The 20,848-nt window shown below is 37.6% G+C and overlaps 1 protein-coding gene across 1 annotated transcript in view; it reads left to right on the plus strand.

The window, feature by feature from the left end:
* Positions 1–20,848, plus strand: part of vwa8 (von Willebrand factor A domain containing 8) — a 144,909-nt gene that overhangs the window by 5,395 nt on the left and 118,666 nt on the right. The window contains exons 5-13 of the mRNA XM_065293037.2: positions 1,608–1,775; positions 3,043–3,257; positions 3,336–3,444; positions 3,865–3,969; positions 6,661–6,792; positions 7,551–7,685; positions 7,887–7,964; positions 13,346–13,506; positions 19,689–19,802. Of these exons, the coding sequence (XP_065149109.1) occupies positions 1,608–1,775; positions 3,043–3,257; positions 3,336–3,444; positions 3,865–3,969; positions 6,661–6,792; positions 7,551–7,685; positions 7,887–7,964; positions 13,346–13,506; positions 19,689–19,802 (1,217 nt within the window). The remainder of the gene's footprint in view (positions 1–1,607; positions 1,776–3,042; positions 3,258–3,335; positions 3,445–3,864; positions 3,970–6,660; positions 6,793–7,550; positions 7,686–7,886; positions 7,965–13,345; positions 13,507–19,688; positions 19,803–20,848) is intronic.

Genomic DNA, 20,848 nt, shown 5'->3' on the forward strand with positions numbered 1-20,848 from the left:
AAATATTTGGACGCCTTTTGAGTGCAATATGAATTATCAATATTCTGAATGCTCTCGGCACATATTATACTTTTATCAAATATAAATTCACTTCAAATCCGCTTAATCCCGACCTCAGGTCATTCAGAAGTACTGGTGTGTTCCAGAGTCTGATAAAAAATGCTCACACTGAAAAAAATAAAGGTTCGATTTACTTAAAAATATAGTGCATCATTTTTGCATCCATTTTTTAAAGGTGCAGTGTGTAGTTTTTAGAAGGATCTCTTGACAAAAATGCTAAATAATATACAAAACTATATGATCATGGGTGTATAAAGACCTTTTATAATGAACCGTTATGTTTTTATTACCTTAAAGTGAGACATTTTATCTACATACTGAGGGTCCCCTTACATGGAAGTCGCCATTTTGTGTCTTACCGGACAAACTGTTTTTACTAAGTTGTCTCCGACGATGACATGTTTGTCCCATGGCGGCTAACGTAGCTTCTCTATGCGTTTCAAAAGTGAGGGGTGAGCGATGGACTAAGCCATTGGTTGCAGTGCGCAACCTCACCAATAGATGGCACACAAATTTACACACTGCACCTTTAAAGGAACAGTATGTAAGAAATTTATATCAATTAATCATAAAATGGCCCTGATATGTCACTAGACATTAAGAAATCATTTTCATTTCAAATACTTATATCACTCACAACAGTGGTCTCGCCAGGATATTGTCATTTAAAAAGTGGAGTTGCAGCCCTCAACTGTTGTTTATGTTGTCATGTTGTGTATTGGCCACCAGCTGTATGATTACAGTACCACTTTTGGCCACAAGTTTTGTGATTGCAATACCAGTTTTGGCCACAATCCTACATACTGTTCCTTTAAATTAAGTTTCATATGGAATTTCAATTTATGCAATTATTTAAAATTTCATGTAAAACTTACTTAAAAAGGGATGCAAAAATGATGCATTATATTTTTAAGTAAATCCAGCATATTATTTTATCCAGTGCATTTAAAAAAACATGTTAGATGCACTTAGATGGTTTTGCATCTGGGCTCTTTTGCTGTGAAGTATGAGGTCAAGCAGGTCAGGAGGAATTTACTGGTAATTTACATTTTGCTGTCTCACACTGGTGTGATAAACCCACTGGTGTGTGGTTTTAACTAGTCTCCCTAGTCTGCATCTCAGGCACTTTTAAGTAATTATATGATTCAATTATCTAGAATGGAAATAGGTCTTAATCTAAATTTGGACCATCTGGCTACATATTTATAGGCCCTGTTCCCACACATTTAGGCACGAATTTACATGTTAACCTAATTATATGGTGACTTGTTTTGTGGTCACCGAAGTAACCCAAAATTTCCTGCTGTTCACGTCAATGCTGTTTGGTTTTTGTACACACGTTTGCATGGCTGCATCTTCATAACAGATGATCACTTGCTTTACCTTTGACACAACTTTAATGTGTCATGTTCTGCATTTTCTGTTTTATAGTTTTCTTGGCATATCGCTACAAATCAAATTTAAATGAAATCTGAGACCTGGTCCTCTAACCCAAATATTCAGATCACTTTTTGAAAGGTGACTCTGTGTGCTCTGTTCGATTTCAGTGCGCTGTCCGAGCTGCGACCGAAGGACGGATTTTGGTTTTGGAGGGACTGGAGAAAGCAGAGAGGAACGTTCTCCCGGTTCTCAATAACCTGCTGGAGAATCGAGAGATGCAACTGGAAGATGGACGCTTTCTCATGTCCGCACAGCGCTATGACAAACTCCTGGAGGTACATCTTCAGCCCTTTTTATATTTTTAGAAGTACACTGTCAGTCAAAGCTCTCTTCTGATGCGGAAACATATTATTGACACTTTTATTACATATATGCAGGGTTCCCATGGGAAAAATGTAAGGCCCTGTGGAGTTTTCGAAAATAAACATGCATAGATACAGGTCATTGAAAGTGCTTGAATCTATTTTATGCAAGAGGTTTTTTGGAAAAAAATCCATATTTTTCCCTGTGTAGTGTAGGATAATATCATAAAAATTCTAGACTTGTTAAGCACACGTGCTAAACTGTTCGCTTATATCTTCTGTATGCGAATGTTCATTCATACCAAAATGCTTTTTTGCATAGTTGTGTTTGACACATGAAAACGTCTCGGGTTACTTATGTAACTGTTGTTCCCTCAGAAGGGAACAAGACGCTGCGTCTCCCTTGCCATACTTCCTGCGTCCCTGTAACGCCATCTTTGGCAATATTTCAGATAGCGATATACTTCCTGGCTCCCGTGTCACCCTGTCTTTGTCGTTAAGCCTCACCATTGGTTGAATTTGATATACACATTCAAATGCACCTACCCTTGGATGCGTCCCCAAAGTGTCACCACAGTAACGCAGCGCGAGTTCCCTTGAAGGGGAACTGTAACAATGTATCTTTAAAGGTTACACAATGTAACCTTGCTCTCACTTGAAATGTTTCCACACAATTAGTCCTTGAATTGGATGGTATTGGACCTGGAAAGTCTTTGAAAGGTCCTTCAATTTGAAGTTAACTAAGGTGTTGGAACCCTGTATGTGACCAGGTTAAAATCTCATAATCTAATGATGAGATTTAAAGCATCAAAGATTGATTTGATTAAATGATTTCACTTTGATTTTCTCTAATAATTTATTCCACATCATGCCATTCAAGATGTAGGCCTTCCTTTCTTTAGCTGAACAGAAATACAATTTTTTTATAAAAATATGTTGTCCTCTAAAAATGGGGACATATTTTAACTCTTTCCCCACCAGCGTTTTAAAAAGAAGTTGCCAGCCAGCCCCAGCATTTTTTATGATTTTCAAAAAAGTTTAATGCCTTCCAGAAAATGTTCTTTTTTATAAACATACAATATATCAAATGAAAGAACAGATCCTCTGCTTTCTAATAAAAAAACCTTTCATACTACCTTCATTTGTTTTCTACTTATCACCTCTCAAATACGGGTAGGTTTCTTTAAAAAGAACAAATTTGGATCAAAAAGCTGAGATACTTGTTGTGTTGGTTTGATAGGAGCACACTAAAGAAGAACTGAACGCGTGGAAGATCGTTCGAGTTAGTGAGGACTTTCGAGTCATTGCTCTCGGCCTGCCCGTCCCTCGATATAAGGGAAACCCGTTGGATCCACCGCTCCGCTCGCGCTTCCAGGCCAGAGACATCTACTACCTTCCCTTCAAGGATCAGCTTGAGCATCTGTATAACATTGGACCAAATGTGCCATCTGAAAGGTACAACGGTTTTTAAAAATGGATTTGTTTCAGCCGGATGTTACAGTCTGCATGCTAAAGATTGTTTGTCATTCTTAGGGTTTCCCAGCTCTTGTCTTGTGCCACTACGCTGTGCTCGCAAGAGTCCGCCAGCTTAAGCCTGCCTGACTTTCCATTGGACAACCTTCCATCGGCCCTCACAATTCTGGTGAATTTTAAGATTTTAATACGTAACTTACAAAATAAGTGTGCCTTTAAAGCATAGCCTATTTGTATAAGCCAGGGGTAGGCAAGTTCGGTCCTAGAGAGCCGCAGTCCTGCATATTTTAGCCTAAGCAGTGATAATCTAACCTGATGTCTAAATCCTAAAGACATTGATTAGCTTGTTCAGGTGTGTTTGATTAGGGTTGGAACTAAACTCTGCAGGACTGCGGCTCTGTAGGACCGAACTTGCCTACACCCGGTATACGCCATAATCACACTGTGTGAACAGCATCAATTTAATAATAGTCAAACAATTGGCAAACAAATTAAAATGTATTGTATATATTACATATTCAGATCCAAAATCTTTAAGGGATTCACAATTATAGTTTAGCTATTTTTAAAGATCAGTTGTACCTTGCAGAACCTGTTCCCCATGATGTCAGCACAGCAGCTGGTCCAGAGGCTTTACCCATATGAGATCATGCTGGGAAAAGAGGGACGCACTGCGGTAGAGGGAGTCCTCAGTGTAAGCACTGCTCTGTTTGTCTTCTTACCATTAAAGACAAATGCTGAGTCCCAATTCGCCTACTTATACTACGACCTAATGGCAATATTAGCCATTAGAGTGTGCATTGATCTGCACTTCGAAATCGAACCGGAAATAGTAGACCATCCGGGTATCTTTGGGATACTCATTTCAACATACTACGATTTGGGACGTACTAATTCTTTTTTTTTTTTTTTATTAAACCTTTATTTTACCAGGAAAGAAAGCACATTGAGATTAAAAATCTCTTTTGCAAGAGCGTCCTGGCCAAGATTAACAGATACAAGTACATTTGAGTATGAACAAAAAAAACATCAACAATACATACACATATACACACACATCAAAATTCCACTATCAATATAAAACTAGTTAAAACATCTACAGCCTGATGTTTCTGTCTCCAATTCATTTAAAAGTTTTTTAAAATTATCTAATGAAACCAGTGACCTCAGATTTAAAATACTTTGCAAGCAATTCCAGGCAGAAGGAGCAGCAAACTTAAATGCCTTTTTCCCACATTCAGTACGTACCACTGGAACGGACAATAAAAATATTTCTTGTGACCGGAGGCTATAGCTACAAGCATACTTTTTACAAATATATGTACATAGATAAGACGGAAGTAAACCCAGGATAGATTTATATATGAAAACATGCCAGTGTTTTTGTCTTCTGTCGGACAACGCAGACCAGCCAACCCGAGCATACAACACGCAGTGATGAGTGAGGGTTTTGAGATTTGTTATGAACCTCAATGCACCATGATAAACAGTATCAATAGCATGTAAACACTGTAAAGATGCATGCATATATATAACATCACCGTAATCCAGTACAGACATAAAAGTCGCTTCAACAAGCCTCTTTTTTGCCTCAAAGGAAAGACAGGATTTAATTCTAAAATAAAAACCCAATTTTACTTTCAATCTTTTCACCAATTTTTCAACATGAGGGCCAAAAGAGAGAGCATCATCGATTAAAATCCCCAGATACCTATACTGAGACACAAACTCAATTTCTGAACCTTGAGATGTAGTAATAGGCCGAAGATTATTCCTTAAGATTTGTCTGGATTTAGAAAACAACATAAACTTTGTTTTATCAACATTTAAAACTAATTTTAATTCAAATAAATTACGCTGAACGATATCAAATGCAAACTGTAACTCCGAAAGAGCCTGATTGGGTGTGGATGCTGAACTATAAATAACTGTATCATCTGCATAGTAATGACACTGTACATTATGAACATTCTGAGCAATATTGTTTATATATATGGTAAATAAAAGTGGTCCAAGGACTGACCCCTGTGGTACTCCTTTAGTAACATTGAGCGAGCCAGAGATGAATCCTTCTGCCTGTACACATTGAGTTCTGTTTGAAAGATAGTTATTAAATCAGCCGATGGTACGTTTAGATAGTCCAATATCCATAAGTCTTTGTAGCAGTAAAGTATGATCCACTGTATCGAATGCTTTTGATAGGTCGATAAATAAAGCTGGACAATGTTTCTTATTATCTACAGATTCAATAAAATCGTTTAAAACCTTTAAGGCAGCTGTAGTTGTACTATGTTGTTTTCTAAAACCAGATTGAACATCAGACAGGATGTTATTGAAGGACAAGAATTCTTTCAATTGATTATTGACAAATGTTAGTTCTAATTCTAGTTTTGCATACTATTTAGGACGGATAGTATACGAATTGGGACTCGGCAAAATACAATCACAAAGCCTACTGCTTAAAGTAATATTCCATTTCATAAAAATAATTCTGATAATTGACTCACTCTCGTGTCATCCAAGATGTTTATGTCTTTCTTTGATCAGTCGAGAAGAAATACGTTTTTTTGAGGAAAACATTTCAGGAATTTTCTCCATATAGTGGACCTCAATGGTTTACAGTTTCAATGCAGCTTCAAAGGGCTCTAAACGATCCTATCCAAGGCATAAGTCTTATCTAGCAAAACAATCATCATTTTTGCCAAAAATAAGTACTTTTTAACTTGCACTAGCCTTGTGATGCACCAGCGTGACCTTACGTATTACGTAATCATGTCGAGGTCACCCATGATGTATGCAAAACTGCCTCTTCAGTGTTTTTCAAGTGTGGAGAAAAAGGGGCGTTCCGACATTGTTGTATGTGAAATGATACCAATGTATGTCTTTGTCCAATGTCTGTTATTGTTTAAAAATGGTCTGCAAGTACGAGTTTCACATATGTAACGCATGACCTTTCGACATGATTACAGAATACCGTAGGGTCGCGCTGGTGCATCACAAGGCTAGTGCAAGATGAGAAGTTGTGGTTAAAAGGTATTTATTTAAAAGACTAAATTAAAAGACTAGATTATAAGACCCTTATGCCTCGGTTGGGATCGTTTAGAGTCCTTTGAAGCTTTATTGAAACAGTTGATGTCCACTAAAGTCCACTATATGGAGAAAAATCCTGGAATGTTTTCCTCAAAAAACTTAATTTCTTTTCTACTGAACAAAGAAAGACACAAACGTCTTTAATGACATGGGGGTGAGTACATTTTTGTATTTTTTTATGAAATAATAAAAATATGGAAAATACCTTTTAAAGATCTGGGCTCGTCATTTGTTCAGATATTTTAATTACGGTACTTAATGATAGTAAAAAATGGGGGTATGTCTGCTTTCTCAGAGATTTGAGTTGACTGATGGCAATAAGAAACCTCCTCCGACCGCAGTGGTGAATGTGGAGCCTGTGAGAGGAGATCAGACAGGACAAGCGGCTGTCACCATCAAAATCAAAGACAAGAACATCACCTTTCAGGTAAGGAAATTCTGCCAATCAAAGTACAATTTACTCCAGCCAAATATCAAAATTACCCCATGGTTTACTCACTCTCAAGCAATCCGAGATACATATGTCCATCATCTTTCAGACGAGCACATTTGAAGTTATTTAAGTAAATGTCCTTGCTTTTCCAAGCCCTATAATGGTAGAAAACAGGGATCAGGGAACAACTTTAGACTTTAAACCCCAAAAAAGTACATCCGGAAGCTAGTAATTACAGTTTTTAAAGTTTGAAATATGATTTTTTTTATTTATTAAAATGCATTGATTACCTGCAGAAGACCTTTATTAACCTTTTGGAGCCATGTTGATTACCTCTGTGAAGGATGGATGCACTTTTTAAAAACAGAAGTTGGTCCCTGATCCCTGTTTTCTATAATTATAAAGCTAGGAAGAGCAAGGACATTTACTAAAATAACTTCAAATCTGAAAGATGATGGACATATGTATCTCGGATGGCTTGAGGATGCGTAAATCATGGGGTAATTTTAATATTTGGCTGGAGTATCGCTTTAAATAAAATACAAAAATTGCAGCTTAATTGATTGGGAACCTCAAGGTCGCCACAAACTAACAACCCAAGCACACCTTGAAGACTTTTCAATGTTTGGATATATGGATAAGTTTAAGGATCAACAACTTGTAGCTTGTAATAATCACTGGTTATATTACAGATCTTTCCATGTACCAGTGTATTTCATCCATCTAAAGGAAAGGTTGTGCTTTCTTCGCAGGTTCCTTCAGGAACACGTCCGATTCGCCCACCCGACGGCAGTCCCGCGTTCATCAGCACCCCCACCCATAACCGCCTGCTGGCTGAGATGATGCAGTCCCACCTTGTCAAAGACGTTTGTCTGATCGGAGCCAAGGTACACAGATAGCTTCCTGTGGCCACCCTTTAAGACCAGGCCCTCTTTCAACTAGAGAGTTTATAAATCACAGTAGTTCACATTTCATACTGCCTGTTAAGGTAATGCGGAAAGACCATCAGGATCGTCTATGGCTTGTGTGCGTCATGGATGTGTTTGATAGGGTCAACTGAACTATGAAATGTTTTTTGTTTTATCCAGGGTTGTGGCAAGTCTGTGATTGCTAGAGAGTTCGCTGAAATGCTGGGCTACAGTATCGAACCAATTATGCTTTATCAGGTAATTTCAAAACAGTATACTATAAAAATCAATGATGGTTATGTACATGAAATTCACTTAGAGTTAAAACTTTGCAAGTTTTTGTGGTGGCATCAGTCTATTTGTGTCGTCACTGAATCATTTTCCTGTGTTTCTTAAATGATAAGTCACAGCATTTATGGCTTAAGAGGTATGGACTAAACATATGGGGCAAACGCCATAGTCAAGCAACTTCCTATGTGGAATGATTTGCTCTCAAATTGGTCTTTTTTTTGGCAAGCATAATAGTCTTGTATGTACTCTAATGGTCCATTCACACCAGACGTGAATGAAGCGTTAAGCGCGAGTGATTTAAGTCAATACGAAGACGCGATAGACATCTTGCAGAGCGTTTTGTGTGAATGAGGTGCTGCGAATTGAGCGTTTCGGGCATTTGACACGCGTAATGCGTAATTCGCACATGTTGAAAAATCTGAACTTTGGCGGATATTCACCCTGCGTTAAAGGAAAACACCACCGTTTTTCAATATTTTACTATGTTCTTACCTCAACTTATATGAATTAATACATACCTATCTTTTTTCAATTCATGCAGTTTTAATCTTTGTAATGTGCCTCGTGAACGTGTTAGCATTTAGCCTAGCCCCATTCATTCCTATGGCTCCAAACAAGGATAAATTTAGAAGCCACTAAACCAGGGGTCTCAAATTGGCTTGTGGCCATTTCTGAGATTGACATTTAATCGGAGGGCTGCAGAGCTATTTTAAGGTTAAAAAAAGTACAATATTTAATGTATAATAAAAGCAGTGGTTTATATCTTTTAAATATACATTATTTTATATAAGAAAATAATTTCTTAACCTTCTCTTTAATAACTAAGGCCTATTAAAACCTTGCACTAAACTAACAAATAACATTTCTGTATACATTTATAAACTATTATAAAAATTACCATCAGTAAGTGTTTGTGTTTTGATTTATTTTGGATTGTTTACAGTCATAGTATTGACTTTATTATGTTCCATCTTGTGTATTCCAAAGTTTTAATGAATTTGCTATTATATGTGGAAAAATATGAATAAGTGAAAGTGATCCTAAAACTTCTGAATGGGTAGTCAATGTTACATAAGCTAGTTAAACAGAAAAAAAATATATTACTGCTAGGTGTAATTGCATAGCAAGCTACATAATAATATTTTATACTTCATTATATATAGCAGTATACATACTTTAATCCTTTGTATGTTTCCCCTCATCTTTCCTCTTTTAACCTGGGCACTTTGATGGCAATTTTTCGTATCTGTAGTTTAAAATCTGTTGCATTACATCTACGGCTCTGCCTCATATTATGCGGTGTCTCCATTCGAAAATGGGACTTGTTGATGTGAGCCCCACCACAGCTCTTCTCTGCTGATATTCACCCGGAAGTAACAAATCTTCTCTGGACAAACACTACAAAGTCCCGACCAGATTAACTGATCGCTTGGTGACAATGATATATTTGACGCGAGGTTCAGATGAGGAATTAAATTCCGATCACGCATTCCGTATGCTCGCAATCACGGAGCACGCGCGGCTCATGGCTGCCATGCCACGGAGCGCAACTTCCGCTCCCGAGCACTTTAGAAAGTAAGAAACGCCTTGACTCGTTTTAACACGCGTTGTTAGACGTGACATGTGAACGAACCCTTAAACGTTTAAATTAAAAATGAAATGAATATGAAACAAAGTGAATAAAAATCTTTCTGCGGGCCAGATTATGTTATACTGTTGAAAGGTGCCGCAGAGAGGGAGAGGGCGGGCCGCAAATGGCCCGCGGGCCGGGAGTTTGAGACCACTGCACTAAACACTACCATGTTTTCCCTATTTAAAGACTGTTACATGATAGGTACACGAGTAACTATGGTGGCAAAAAATAAACATTTTGTTTGAAGCAATAGGAATGAATAGGGCTCAGCTTAATGCTAACACATTAAAGAAGCGCTGTACAAAGATTAAAAGTGCACGCATTAAAAAAAATAGGTATGTATTAACTCATCTTGTTGAGGTACTGTAAGAACATAGTAAAATATTGAAAAACTGTGGTGTTTTTCTTTAACCAATCAGGAGCTTGTTTCTAAAAAATGTTCTTAACTCAATTTGATATATATATATATATATATATATATATATATATATATATATATCAAATTGAGTAAAGAGCATTTTTTAGCATATATATATATATATATATATATATATATATATATATATATATATGGCAAATTGAGCAAATTTGCGTCCGAATTTCATGCACAAATGACACGAATTTCATGCACGAATGAAGCTAGTTGATCTCAAAATCTCCAACTACGGGCAAAAGTGTATTTGCTTCATTCGCGTCTTGTATGAACGCACCGTAAGAGTCTTGTATATAAAAATCAATTAAATGTAACATCTTGGCTAACTGCTTGTGATTAATCACTCTTTCTAAGTCTTTATATGTTGTTACACATGTTTTCGGTTTGTTTCCTCAACTCCTCGTTATTCCTTTCTTCTGTTTAGATATCTAAAAGTACCTCCGTCAGCATGATTTTGTGTTTGCTCAGTTGTGTGCATCTGCAGGTGCACCATGAGGTTTCTAAAACAGTGTTTGGGTTTGACGGGTAAAGCTTAGCGCTGTGTTGGACATCAGCACGCAGAGCCAGAGGTTACTCACCACAGGGGTCACACATTTCCTTGTGTTTTCCATCAGCGGTAATCGTTGTTTTTAATATTTGCAATTCTTGCAAGACCACACAAAATATTTCGGAGCTCGAATCCTTAAATAGCCGTGTCTTCTATGTGATCTCGGCTCTGTTCTATTTTAGGATTTGAGTCGTACGCTGTACTGGATCTCCCCCAGTTTCATTAAATGCTTTGGCCCCATTCTTCTGTCAGAACACTGCATCTCTCTTTCAAACACTCATGAAGGCTCATAAAAGCTTTTCTAAAAGGAGAATGATTATGCTGTCTCTTATAAACTTTATTTGGGTCAAATTTTAAGGCGGTGGCGGCGGCCCGTGGTTTCTTTGCAATAAAGCAATCCCAGAATGCATTGCTATTAAGCTCAGTGTAGAAGAAAATCAATCCAAGATGAAAAATATTGATTTTAAATGTCAAATAGTATTGATTAAAGCAGATGTTAAATCAAATTACAACTGGATTGTTTTGTCTTTTGTTTTAAAGGTACGCCTTGTATTGCACAGTCTTCTTCTCTTCACCATTAATAAAGTAAAAAAATGTGATGTGATGTCCTTATTGTGATGTCCTGAGAAGGTTTTATACATCATTTAATATAACAACCAGTGTTTGCTAACACTTTTCAACTCAAAATTTGGAAAGTTCCAGCAGCCGGGATGCTTTTCACACCCGCTGAGTGTCCCGTTAGCATCTGGGCACGATCACAACATTCTTGTGTTTTGATGCACACCATACAGCCTGTGAAAAGCCACTCAGGGTTGAGATGAAACGTTAGCGCTGCAGGTAGGAAAATGCCTGTGTGTGTTAATGCTGGAATGCAGGGAATTCTGTTGGCTCAGTTAGGAAAGAGCAGGAAAAGGAAGCTGCTTGTGCATCACGCTTAAGCTATTTTTGCCTTTTGAGAGTGAGAGGTCACAACGTGTGGGGAAAAGAGGAATTTTGAAGCGCGCTTCATCTTGTTAGACGGCTGAAGCCCTTTTATGATCTTATGCAGGCCATGGCTCATCCCTGATGACATTGAGTGCTTTTTAGTGGAGTGGTGTGGAAAAAACACTACGTCATAGACCAGAATAAGAGTCGGTTTTATTGCCAAGCAATAATTTTGCTTTGTCCTGTGTTTCCTCTTGTTGATATTTTTGATCGCTCTGTATAGTGTTTCTCAAAGTCCCACTTGTAAGGGTTCCCACCGGTCCCCAGTCCCCCCAACTAAATGGTAATCAAGTAGGCTTTAAGTTTAACTGTTGAAATGTATTTATTTAATCACATCATACTTCAAAACATAACAGCATTAAACACTTTCAATAGAGAAAATAAACTGCATTATTGTTATTATTATTTACTTTTGAACAGTTTGGATTTTGTCTCTGACAAAAGTCATAATATTTTCTTTTCGGCTGGCTTTTTGGTTGATTAGGTCCACTGTCTGTCTTGGTTTTCTCTGCTGGTGCCACTACTTATACATTGCTAACTTTTATATCGCCTATACCGTCTCTCCACATTAAAGTTTTTGTTCCGCTTTAATTAACGTTCTGATGTTAATTCATTCTTGCAGGTTATGGTTTCGCATGACATATTCTGCACAGTCTGATGTTGTTTTAAGTTAGGCTTATATTAAAATGTGTCATTTTGAGTGTATGGTCAATAAATAATGGCATAAATAGAGATGGGCACAAAAATGATAAAATATTGTCCCGTTTGTCACGCCCCACTTCTAATGTTCCTATTCCCCACCAGTGGGGCTCGCCCCACACTGAGAAATGCTGCTGTAGATACACCTACCTGTAAAGATAACCTTTTCATTTTTTTTTAGGTTCTGAAACCCTGCTTTTGGGGGTGTGAAACCCTTCACATGCAGTGTGAAACAAAGCGGGGGTTAGAATGTTATAAGTCGAGGCTAAGCAACAGACGTCCAATCATAAACTAAAGAGCACGTACACCTGAACTAGAGTAAAAAATGAAATCCCAGGACTCCCATAAGGCTTAAACAGCCAAGAGAGATTGACGCTGTCGCTGCGACCGGTTCTGTCACTGACGTGGAAGCGCGAGACAAGCACACTATTTTACTTCAGTCAGTTTGACATTGCATTTTATTCAATCATTAATGTTGACACCGCAAATATGCAAATGAAAACGTTAACCTAGGGTTAATCCACAGTGTGAAATGTCAGATTGTGAATAACCATGGATATCTCTTAACCCCTGGTGTAAATCGTGAAACAGATAACCCCATGTTCCTTTAGCCTGGAAATAACCCGGGGTTAACTACACTAGTCAACATTTGAAGTGGATCAAATTTTGAACATTGCCTGTTCTTGTCTTAGTACAACTTTGATAAACTTTTTTTGATCCAGTATGAAAATCCCTAAAGAGACCAGAATTACATATCACGCAGAATGCATGTAAACTATACAATATCCTTTGTTGTATCTTCCTGTCAAAATACTGGAGTTGATTCTCACAAACTGGAAATAAAAGACCATCTGGCCGGGTACTCATTTCAACATACTACGACAATTCTTTTCCAATACTATTAAGAACGAATAGTGGCGAATTAGGATGCACGATAGCTGATTTGCTCTGTCCAGACATGCTTCTGTTCACCATAGACCCTTTCTCTTTATGTTGGCACACAATGGCATATACAAAATAACAGCTGTAGCCTTTGTGTTTGTGTGTAACAGGACATGACAGCTAGGGACCTCCTCCAGCAGAGGTACACTCTTCCTAATGGAGATACAGCCTGGAGGGCTTCCCCCCTGATCACTGCTGCTCAGGAGGGCAAACTGGTATTACTGGACGGCATCCATCGTGTGAACCTGGGCACTCTTGCTGTGCTTTCCAGGTTAGTTTGAACTCATACTGCACTGAGCTTAACCTGTATCTGGAGGCATTTCTTCGGAAAGGCCTGCTTTCATTAAATGTCTACCATGCTAACCAATCAGACTTAAAGGAAAACACCCCCGTTTTTCAAATTTTACTATGTTCTTACCTCAACTTAGACAAATTAAAACATATCTATCTTTATTCAATGCGTGGACTTAATCTTTGTACAGCGCATCGTGAATGTGTTAGCATTTAGCCTAGCCCCATTCATTCCTTAGGATCCAAACGAGGATGAATTTAGAAGCCACCAAACTCAAATGGTGGCACAAAATAAAACGTGGCGATTTTTTTAAGTGGATAAACTATACAACTATATTGTATGGCAGAAGAGCACTTAGTTTGCACAGCAGCACTTCGACCTCGGGTGCAGTAATATTGAAGGAAGTTTGAGCGTGAGGGGGAGTAGCAGGAGCAAGGCTGTAGCCAGCTATGAGGTCACCGAGGTCCGGACCTCGATAATTTTTTCATATAAAAAAATAAAATTTGAAGTTCTCTGAATGAGTAATTAGTTTTTCAAAACAAATCCGCATATATAATTACGTTTGGACAGTTTACTGTATAGTTTAGTGTAAAATGACGAAGATTGGCTTAAGCTGCGACGGCGCGAGTACAGAATTTGCAGTGTTGCCAGATCCCATTGTTAAAAATCCTCTTTAGATGTAGTGTTTTAGCAAATGTGACACTTTGACATTATCTATAAAGTGATTGTTAGGTGTATGTTAGTATAAGCGATTTCTCTGATTTGTTTCTGAAATACAAGGTTTGGACGAACTTTGTTTTTTAAAGGCAATTATTTTTGCTAGTTTTTCGTACTAATATCTGGCAACATGGAAACTGAAAGTTATCAAATAAGACCCTTCATTCAGCGTGAGCAGGTTATTGCTGATACTACATGTGGGCTGCGTCCGAAAACTCTAAATTGCTGCCTTCTGAGGCAGCTTTCCAAGGCAGGAAGGCATCAAGGCATCTCCGAATTCAATGTTTGGTTTACTTCCTGTCTCCTGAGATACCTATGCGTGGACGTACATTAAGAATGTGATTGGTCGAGCCCGGTCGAGTTCGAAAAAATAAAATGGCGGCCAAGGACGCGACTGGACCACCAATTTAGTGTAAATAAAGGTAAATTTTCACTTTTTACACCTTTTAATTGCATTTCTAGCGAGAAATTAGTATTGTAGTTTTCAAATATGTGATTAGTTATCACAAAGGCGCTCTCTGTTTGAATTTCAAACACGCTGCCTCTTTGAAGTGTGTCCGAAAGTCTTTCTCTGAGCTGCCTTCATGCCTCCGAAGTCATTTCCTCATGAGGCAGCGAGGCAACGAGTCACTGCCTTGAGTTTTCGGACGCAGCGTTGGTAAGATAAAAGCAGTAATCATCATCATAATTGTGTCTGTAAGAGTTTCAACTGTATCAACAACACTATCGAAAAACAAAAAATAACTCTGTTACAAAGATGTAGAAGAATAGGGTTTAAATAAGATATGCCAAATATGTTAAAACACTTAGCGTAAAACGGTAAAACTAATCTCAACAAAATATAAGCATTAAGAATTCTGTTATTTCATTTAATTTAGAAGTTAACCTTTAACATAGTCATGCTGAAAACAATAAGAGCACTAAACAAATTCTTGTTTAAAATCTTGTAACATTTAAAATAAACATTGTTGCATGAAAAAGTAATAAATAATCCAGCAGTCCCAGTCCATCCCCCAAAACAGAGTGTGTACCCAAAGTGTAAAAAGGTTAAGACAGAATATTTTAGATCCCAGGTAAAAATATAGTATGCTTCAATGTACTTAAACCACTTAAATACTAGCAAGTACATTTGTAAGTTATGTAAAGTTATGCTAAAAATATACTTATTACAAGTAAAGTTGTACTTGATCAGTACTTCAGTTTAACTGAAAAAGTAAGAATACCAGTAAAATGAAATAAATGATGTCTCAAAATAACACTTAGATGTTCTTAACTTAATTTTAAGAAGTACCAAAAACAAATGTGATATATAAGCCACAAAATGAGTGCACGAAATAGTACATTTACCAAGTGTACTTAAAAAGTGTTTTTTATTTAAATGCAATTTTTTCACCTGGGATAGCATTTGTTAACTTTTACCACCCCACCCTGGACCTCAGTAATTTTCAAACCCTGGCTACGGCCATGGTCAGGAGTGAAGATGTTACTGCATGCCGAGGTGGAAGTGCTGCAAACTAAGTGTTCTTTCGCCATACAATATAGTTCTCTTTTTCGCTTTAAAAATCATAGGGAAAACATGGAATAGGGAAAACATGGAAGTGTTTGCTGGCTTCTAAATTCATTCTTGTTTGGATCCTAAGGAATGAATGGGCTAGGCTAAATGCTAACACATTCACGACGTGCTGTACAAAGATTAAGTTGAAAAAGATAGGTATGTATTAATTAGTCTAAGTTGAAGTAAAAACATAGTAAAATATTGAAAATCGTGCCTTTTGGAAAATAAAATAGTCAGAAATATTCATTACCCCCCCCCCCTTCATACAAGTGCTGCATTTTCTTTTTTAATGATCTCTGCTGGTACACAACTTGATGCCAACTTAATCCTCCATCTTTTGTGTGAGCACCACAGCTGTGTTTCTAGAGCACTTGTCACAGGGCCACGCGTATGACAGACTTGATTTTAAAGCAAAACAATGCATTTTTGCCATATACACATTACAAAGTTTTAGGATTGACAGTCTCATTAAAATATGAAAGTATTAGTTTCTTGCTTTTCTAGGTAGGTTGCTACATGCTATAAATAAAATACAGATTTGCTTGAACCTGGTTCTTATTCTTAAAAAAAACAAAACTTTGTTTACAGAACAGAATTAATTTATTTGCGGAGTTTCAACAGCATTTCACTGCAGCGTGTACACTTTGCTATGAACTCTTTCATACCCAGTGTAAAAAATATGAATACTTTGATGATCCACCTTTTTATTAAACTGAAGATCGAAGGAAGATTCAAAATGAAAAATACTATCATTATGTACTTACTCTAAGGTAGTGTGCACACCAAAGCGTATTGCGACACGTCAAGCTTCACGCGGTCCGACACAGTAAGCAGTATCTTTCTCATTCAACACATTGTAAGCTATTTGAACAGACCCTAATAAACATAGTAAACTACTCCATGTATTGAGTATTGTTTTCGTTTTATAAAAATATTATTACATTTGTTCTTACGCAGGTGGAGACATTAGCTTATGAAATTATTTGCTTACTTTTTAAAGTATTTGCTTTTTGATTTAAAACAAAAGTACGCCCAAACATATTACGAACTATTATAAACATTAACTAAGCAGATTATGTCGTATATATTCTGTACTGAAAACGCATTTTTGTAATAATATACTATATAGTATCAGCTAAATCAGCATATTTTTATCAGCATAATATTAGCTGTTTTAAAACAATTCTTGAATTTACTGTTTACTGGTAGTTTCTATGAAAGGTTTTACTGGATGGATTAGGGATGTGACGAGATCTCGTGCGACGAGATCTCGCGAGATTAAATGTGTATCGCGAGATTAAGTGTGTCTCGCGAGATTTCTTGTGTAGGTGAAATTCTGGCCGTTTCTCAAATAAAAGACTGCATCCTTCGGAGGTCGCATTTTTAAACTGCATTTACTTAATAAAGACTGTCTTTTTAGAGACTACTAACAATTATAAAGTTTACTAACAATTTAGTTAATCGCAAATTGTTGTAATATGCTCACGACTTGCGAATGTGATGCTCAGTTAATGATCTGAAATAAACCTTATGACGTATGCAGCCTGCATTTGCGACCTCCGGAGGAGGCAGTTGCAGGCGCCTTTTTTAAATGATATTCTATGGGCATGGAGCGTTTATGGCAGTTGCAGGCGCCTTTTTTAAATAATATTCTATGGGCATGGAGCGTTTGCGCGCTGTTTATGCGTGCTGAGCGCCTTGCGGTTTTTGCCGGCGACCGCAGCACGCGCCTTTGAAGGAGCGCTGAGAGCGGAGAAGCGCCCGACGTCATTCGCGTCTTTCCATTGTCCACTCGAATGAGGGGAGATGCGGGCCTTACGTTGTGGTGATGAGGGAAGTTTACAGTTGCTTTGAAGAACCGGACTCCACTCGCTCACTCTCTCCTGCGTGTTTGTGCACCTCTCACCCTCAAACAAGGTCAGAGCAAGCGTCATCTTTTTAAAGTTTCTGCTAATATGACAGTTAACAGCAAAAGAGCGCACGCTTTAATATTTGATTGACAAGACAGCTGACTAGGTGGTTGCCTAGCAATATTAAAAGCCGCGTCGACACGCACTGCTCTTTTTTTAAAAAGACAGTGCATCGCGCCTTGCGTTTCCAAGCGTTTAAAGCGTGGTTGGTATAATTAGCCTCTTATAGTGCATGCATTATATTCTGTCTTTTACTGCATTTGCTTTTTTGTTTGGGTTTCCAATAATGTTCGTTTGGGAGCTCGTATGAAGTCTGAGACGTGTTGTGTTTGTCTGTTGTCAGTGTCAGATGTGAAGTCTCAGCAGATTAAACCATCACAGAGTTTACATGATTTAATGTCTGCATGTTCATTTCTATTGTAAAGAAATGGACGTATATTAAATATTCAAATGGATTTAAACATTGTTTGGCTAAAAAATAAGCGTTTTTCTCCGTCTAAAGTGAAAGTGAAAGTGAAGATAGCATCCGAGAGACGAGTCTACTATCGCCCCCTGCAGACATTTGTTATAATATATACATAATGCTTTTTATTTATAGACCACAAATGTAATGTGTTTATTAATGTAATGTTGTTTAATGTAACTTGGTTTTAATACTTTATTTGAACCAATTATTATTGCATCTTCGTTATTATGTAATTTTAAAGGCTACTGCTCACTTGGGTCTATTTTTATTACCCAAAAATAACAAATTACTTCATTATCAGTTAGTAAAATAATTGTTAGGGGCAGTCCTTGATTAGTTAAAACATTTAAAAATAACATGATTTCAGTTTCTTATTCATTTATTTTATCATCGAGGGCTTCTTAAAAAGTGTAAAAATATCGTCTCGTCTCGTTCTCGTGAACCCAATCTCGTGTCTCGTCTCGTCTCGTCTCGTGGATTAAGTGTCTCGTCACACCCCTAGGATGGATTCGTAAATACAGATCATGATTGCATGTGCGCCACACATTCAGCTCTTGTGCATTGGGTTAAAACAAATGTTTTGTAGAGATTTACTGCATTTGTATTAGCTATTATGGCAACCCCTAACAGCCCAAATTATGTCGGTCTTCTTGGATTTCATAATAAACATTAAACAGCAAGTCAAAACGGCTCACCGGAAGTCATAAACCGGAAACCTCAAAGATGGCGGCGCCCGCATTTACGTGAAGAAACAGGTGGATAGCAATCAAAGCACTCAGCTGAAAAAAGCCTGGGAGCCGGCGTCCGCTTGGTGTTTTCAGCTGCACTTAAAAGCTTTGGTGTGCACACCCCCTTATGTCATTTACACCCACTGTGTCTTTTTTATTATTTTGAACCAAAGAATTTTTTTTTTACTTTCATTTTGGTCTTCTGCTTCAGCCCAGGCTTTAAAAAGACTTTATAACATTTATATTTCTTATGTAACGGTGTATATTTCAGCTAAATTCCATTTTTTTTTTTTTTTTATTAAAGGAATAGATCAGAGAAAAATTTAAATTAGCGCAGAAAAAAGAAAATGTAAACATAAATGTGAGTTTTATAGCTTGTCATCATCATGTTGAAACACGCATTCACAAGACACACATAACCAATGATCTAAATACGCTCAAAATACAAATCGTTTGCTCCCACAAATGTATAGTTTCATTTCAAAAGTCATAAATTATTAACCAATGTATGGATTCCTTTTTCTGATGATGGCCAAGCGTCCATTACATAGCTACGAAGAGCCAGAATATTATTTAATAGAACTCTAAATGTGTTCGGCTAAAGAAAGTCATAAACACCTAGGATGGCATTTAAGTTAATAATTTATGAGCTAATTTTTGGGTAAACTATTTCTTTAACCGCTTAAAACATTTGATTAGTAGTATGTTTGGTAACTTGAAACTGTGCAAACACACAGGCTGTAGTGGTTGATTTGCTCGGCCATTAATCTGATCTACTGTTTCAGGTTGCTTCATGACAGAGAGTTGAACCTGTATGATGGGACTCGACTCTTAAGGTGGGACCGTTACCAAACACTAAAGGAAGAGCTGCAGCTCAGCGACCAGGATTTGCAGGACAGGTAATGATCTGATCAGGTTTGTTCCCAAATGCATTCCTTGATAATTATTACATATCAATTATCATAAAAAAAACATGTAGGAGGAAAACATGTTATGGTCTTGAAAAACTGCAATTATTTGGGAATTCACACACATCGCCTTCTGTCTGATGCTATTGGAATATTTTGCTGTCCATTCTGTTTTAAAGACGCAACATTTAGAGCTTATCTTTTATTTTGTTGCGGTGCTCATTTTTCACTCATTCAAGTCAGTGAAGCAGCAGTCAAATGCTCTTTGGCGCCCCCTGCAGCTGGTGGTGGCCTAGGCAACCGCCTAGTTCACCTATACCTAGAAACGGCCTTGGGCGTAGACACGCTGTATTTCTTAAAACTTGCATAATTTTGACAGTCCAGCAATGAACTGATCTTGATAAAAGGTCATTGTCACCTGTCGGCCCGTTGAAGAACGTGTCACAACATGTCTGCCTGACATCCTATAAAATTCAACCAGTCAGAGTGGTGAGTTATGAATCAGACATTCAGCCAACGGTCTGTAAGTGTCACGTCTGAGGCCAAGAAGAAGCTAATCACACCTGAAGAAGCTAATCAAAGTCTTCAGGATTACCTTGTGTTAGATTACGGTTGGATCTAAACTACCAGGACCAGGGTTGACTAGCTTAGAGTTATAGAGAAACCTTTTCATGACTGCAGCAGCCACAGTCATAAATGCTGAATAAATACTGGATGCTCGGAGAGCACACACATGTTAATGGGCAACGCCACATACTATAAGTCATTAAAGTCATTTAGGCTGAGCACTTAAATCTGGTAAAAATGTGCAGTTACGATGAGATACATTTCATGCTGGGACAATGACCACTTTCATCTGCAAACCGCAATAACAGGAAACTGCCCACCAGACAGTCCAGCTCGAATTAATATGAGCGCTGATTTTATACATTTACCACCATGACAATTGCTCTTTATATCAGTCTGTCATTACTTGCCTTCAGATGGGTGATTTAAAAACGGCTAAAACAATTTATAGCACAATGTCCCTTTACTGT

The sequence above is a fragment of the Paramisgurnus dabryanus genome, chromosome 15 (genome assembly GCF_030506205.2).
Source record: "Paramisgurnus dabryanus chromosome 15, PD_genome_1.1, whole genome shotgun sequence".
Lineage (NCBI taxonomy): Eukaryota > Metazoa > Chordata > Actinopteri > Cypriniformes > Cobitidae > Paramisgurnus > Paramisgurnus dabryanus.